Source organism: Penaeus vannamei, chromosome 23 (genome assembly GCF_042767895.1).
Source record: "Penaeus vannamei isolate JL-2024 chromosome 23, ASM4276789v1, whole genome shotgun sequence".
Lineage (NCBI taxonomy): Eukaryota > Metazoa > Arthropoda > Malacostraca > Decapoda > Penaeidae > Penaeus > Penaeus vannamei.
Genome location: NC_091571.1, coordinates 23271787 through 23276786, shown reverse-complemented (window position 1 = coordinate 23276786; position 5000 = coordinate 23271787). Strand labels below are relative to the sequence as shown.

Below are 5000 nucleotides of genomic sequence, written 5' to 3'. Positions count from 1 at the left end.
TAGAGAAATTCATCATGGCGACTAATGATTTATGATAATTAAGGTGGAAGGGTACTACTACGTAAATTATGGAATGAAAATCGTATTTATACTGATAATAATTCCAATATTGTTAACTGTACTGATGTTAATGATAAGAATGACGATGATGATGGTGGCACTACAACTACTATTTTCAATAGAGTTACTACAACTACTTTTACAAGTATTCCTACCAATACTATTACTACGACTACTAATACCGCTATATTATAACAGTTACTTTAACTACATCTACTACTACTACTGCTACAACTACGGCTATTGGCACTACTACTACTACTATTACTGTTACGCCTGCTGCTACTTCTACTGCTAGATAATGAAAATGATAATAATAATGATAATAATGGTAACACACTACGCAATCACTATTCGATTCTTGGGGATGGAGGAGGTATCATTATACACCTCGCATTTTGACAAATATCGCTTTTTTCTTGTGTAATAGATATAAACTAAATTGACTGCCAGACAAATCTTTAAAATAGTCGATACAACAATCATCAAGCTACTAATTGTTCTGTTTGGTTATATGACAGGAAGCTCGATTCTACATTAAAATCAATTATATTTTACGGTATAAACCCAATAACTATCACAGTCCCTTGAACGCCAACGACATCAAGTCGTAAGTGATTGAGGGTGCTTAGCGAGCTGGATGGTGCGTTTCGGAGTGTCAGGGTTTTATCCCTTCGTTTTCCATCCTCGAAAGTCTTTATCCCCTGCTGACACAAACGTGGGGTTCGTCGCCCGACATCACACTTCCATTTTACTTTTTGTAAACATTTAGATGATCCCGTTTGTTTTATAGCTGGCGATAATGGCTTTACTGAGGTTTATTTCAACTTCCTGCTCACATCATCAAATATGGACCTTTCACATACACTGGTATTGCAAAGTAAAATTTCCATTTAATTTTGATTTAACATTCAAATATAATGCTATAATCCTGTATATAGAAAGTTACATTCAAACAGCAAATGCAGTTGAGAAAAACTCTAACTAATAGTTTGATTATTGATCGGAAAATAATGATAGTGAAGGAATATTTTTACCAAAAAAGGGTTGTAAGTTTTTCTAATTGTACGCTTCCTGCTTCTCTGTAATATTTGATCCCTTTTGCCATGCCAAGCAGCAATTGTAATACTTAAAAGCTTAGGATATACCTTTTGCACAAGATTGTGGATCAGGTGAAATTGCTTCTCAGCGATCCCAGCATTGATCATGAGAAACAACTAAACTATGTGGGTGGGCAGGGTCGGGCGGGTTGGGCGAAGGGTAAGAAAGGTGAACCCAAGGTATTTCAAAATTGGTAGCCCCACTACGTTTTAATGAAAATCCTAGGTGGCAACTTCAGAACTAATGCCAACTTCTTTGTTCATTGCAAATATGTTTATTTATTACTTATTTTTTCTTAGTTTCTTTTCTGATCATTTTACAAACATTGTTGTTACTGAACCATTTTCCAAGAAAATGCACATGAAAAAAAACAAAAAAAAACATGAAATATTACACAGATTGACAGGATAGATGGAGAGGAGCTAATGACGTAATCACGTTTAGCCTATGAAATTGCACCGTGAGATATCAAATACTGCTATATACATGTGTATAATGTAATCAATATTTTATACTTATCAGATGTAAAAGCAAAATTCCCTTACTTTAATTATGATAATAAAGCATTCCTTACCATCAACAGAACTCTTACCACTCTGGGTAATGTATAGTGAGGCAAGCGAAAAATGGTCTTGGTTCAGCAGGTATTGTTGGGTGTAGAATTGGCTATGTGTTCCAGAACCTACAATTGGTTGTAGGTTCTGGCCTAATTGATGTAGTACTGGGTTTTGATCATGAGCTGTTGGGGCATCACACCCATGCTGATTGGGTGTGAATTTGAGGTTGGAGCTTCACATCATCCAACTTCACCATGTTGGACTGCTTTTTTCAGGTGGCAAAGAATCACCAACATTCATTTCCTATAACAATGTCTAAGCCATTTTGGACAATTCATCTCAAGTTGATTCATCTAGACACAACATACTCAAAAACATTCGTATTTATTCTTTTCCATCAGCAAAGTTGGAATCCAATGTATACATTTCCTTGGCCTTAACTCTTCATGCATATTGCCAAGTTCTAACCATAAGAACTGATAAGCAGTGGATAGAACCTCTTCAGGGATGAAGTGTGAAAGGCTCATTATTGCTATAGAAAGAGGTCAGCAGTTCAGGGTTTCTACTGAGAGAAGACAGAATTGACATCCCTTCGAGATATTCACTGTTTCTGGGCTTAGAGCAAAGCAAAGTCTGTCTCAAGAGCACTAAATTAGAATGAGAAGCTAGCTAAGGAGCAACAGGTCCAAATATGTCAGGATAAGTTTGCTCCCATCCATGTTTCAGGTTTGCCATAGCTTCTGTTATAGTGGTTGTAATATTTAATTACTTCGACAGCTCTTGTAAATATACCTCCCATTTAACAGGATAGCAATATATTATCATGGTACATACATACTTAAATCAGCAAGAATTGCCAGTCATTGGAAGATCTTATACTTTTCATTTTTATTGAACATGCTCATGCACACATGTTTATGTGTGAATGTAAAGAGGGATGGATAAAAATGCCCAATTCCAAATGGACAAACTTTCATGTTAATGAGCATTTCCGCTGGATAAGAAACCATTACATACGAGTAATTGTATTAACTGAACCATGCCAACCCCAATAATAACCTTTTATCTGTCCATTAGCATTTTAGTTTGAGCAGAGAAGGGGGGAGTCCAGCCATAAATAAATATTTCCACAAGGCGGGAGGTGGAGTACCATGTGGTGACCGTATGGCCGGGATCTTCAGGATAATTGGGAACAGATTAATTTGCATCACATACTGATCAGCTAGGAATGGATTCTCATACATCTTATTTTGTTCTACAAAGGAGTATAAGAAACAATTTACGTATATTCCGATTCTACCAACATGTTCACAATGTGGTTACCCTAAAGATTACCTATACTCCAAAGGTAATACGTGATAATGATAATGTTTTAACATTTATCAAGATGACAATAAAAATTATGACAAAGATATTATTAATAAACATGATATTGTGATAATGAGAAAAATTATGGTAATAAGAAATATAACAAATATAACATTAAGATATTGATGACAGATGCATGAATAACAGTAGAGGAGTATCAGTAATGAAAATAATGCCAGTACTTAACTCATTCCGCGGCCATGGAAGTAAGCGAACCGAAGTACAGGGCGGCCGTCAGCATTCTCATTTTCCTCCCATGGGCCTTGTGCCTGATCGTCCTTGGAGGCTACGGTTACCTCCTGCGGGACTGGCGCTGGTTCAGCGTCACGACCTCCCTGCCCTGCCTGCTCTTCCTGCCGATGCTCCTGTGAGTCTGTGGGAGTGTTTGTATTGAAAGAGGAAGGAGGTGGCGAGTCGATGCAAATTTTCATTCTCTCTTGCAAGTGCGGTAAACCTGGACACACACACACACACACACACACACACACACACACACACACACTTACAATTAATAAGTACAACAATTCCAGGTTTCTGGACGAATCGCCACGCTGGCGACATGACGATGCGCTGCGCATCCTCCGCAAATCTGCGCGCTGGAACAAGGCTCAGCTGCCGCCCGAGGAGGAGCTGCGCGCCCTCATGGACCTCATCAGGAAGGAGGTGAGCAGATTTTTGAATTTCCGTTCTCTAAAATGATTGCAATTTAATCATTATTTTTCTTGAAAACCTATGTCACTGCCATAAAAGCTTGCATTACGGTAAAAGGCTGACTGAAATTCTTAGTTCTTTGTATTATAGCTTTCATTTCACACACAAAAAATAAAAAATAAAAATTATATATTGAAAATAATAGGTAAAAAAATGCCATAAGATCATCTACTATTGTATAGGAACACGCGTTAGAGACCTAGAGTAATCGGCAACTGATTTACTTTTGGTTTTAGAAATATTAAAACATGGCATTCTAATTTAAGTTTTCTCCCTCTCTTTGTTTCTGTAAGCACAGAAAACGAAAAGAAAAAAATTGGTCTATCTCAGCTGACAAACTAAAACTCAAAATTCATAATCCGTGTTTACATAAGCACTTGGTGTTCAATAGGGACTGACTGCGAATAAGGAAGGCGATGCGTCCACCTCGGGCCTTGTTAGTTCCTTGAGGAATATAGTGGAGGACGTCGTTGTGCTTGTGAGGTTAGTTTTGCTGTTCATTCAGTATGTTGCTAGGATGATATTGATGTTGGTATTGATGGATGATATTAAAAATTGACATATTTTTTTAAATTTGTGAGTAAATATGGTGTTTACTGCATTTTCTGAATCCACACAGCTGTATATGACTACTGCGACTATAGCTTTAACAAATTAACAAATTACGTCTTCTTCAGGCAAGCAACAAAAATGCAAGATCGAATTTTTTTAAAACATACTCATGGAGCATGAATACAAATAAACAAGAGTATTAAAGACTAGTGATAGAAATAAACATGTAATACAGTATTTTGTTCACATGCTCCCTGAAACGAACTTGATTTTAGCTACCATTGTGGTGCAGTTCACTCTAGATGGGGAATGTGAAACTAATACCCATTGTTTATTAATATGCTTAATCAAGCACTTCAGTAGGTGGCAACTTCTGCAAAATTTATGGTTCATGCATTTATAAAAGGTTACCATACTTTCATATTTTTCATATTTCACATATAAAAATGTTTATTACTCTTATTAAGAGAAATGTATTGATTGAATCCTCTATTAGATGCTTTATGCTTTGTGATATGGTAAAAATATTAACTGTCTTTTATAACTGGAATCTGGAATGGAAAAGAATATTAAAAGTTCCTTTGGCTTCCAGAACGAGGAGAATGCGCAGCATTACGCTGTCGTTCTATGCCCAGTTCTTCGTGCTGGGAA

The 5000-nt window shown here is 36.7% G+C and overlaps 2 protein-coding genes across 2 annotated transcripts in view; both read left to right on the top strand.

Annotated features, from left to right (window-relative positions):
- Positions 1 to 1689, top strand: part of LOC138865968 (solute carrier family 22 member 6-like) — a 6428-nt gene extending 4739 nt beyond the window's left edge. The window contains exons 7-9 of the mRNA XM_070137459.1: positions 854 to 930; positions 1221 to 1340; positions 1684 to 1689. Coding sequence (XP_069993560.1) covers positions 854 to 930; positions 1221 to 1340; positions 1684 to 1689 — 203 coding nt within the window. The remainder of the gene's footprint in view (positions 1 to 853; positions 931 to 1220; positions 1341 to 1683) is intronic.
- Positions 1690 to 3286: 1597 nt separating this feature from the next.
- LOC113800795 (organic cation transporter protein-like) overlaps positions 3287 to 5000 on the top strand; it is a 7486-nt gene continuing 5772 nt past the window's right edge. The window contains exons 1-4 of the mRNA XM_070137458.1: positions 3287 to 3453; positions 3617 to 3749; positions 4189 to 4280; positions 4942 to 5000. The exon at positions 4942 to 5000 is cut by the window's right edge and continues 201 nt beyond it. Of these exons, the coding sequence (XP_069993559.1) occupies positions 3287 to 3453; positions 3617 to 3749; positions 4189 to 4280; positions 4942 to 5000 (451 nt within the window). The remainder of the gene's footprint in view (positions 3454 to 3616; positions 3750 to 4188; positions 4281 to 4941) is intronic.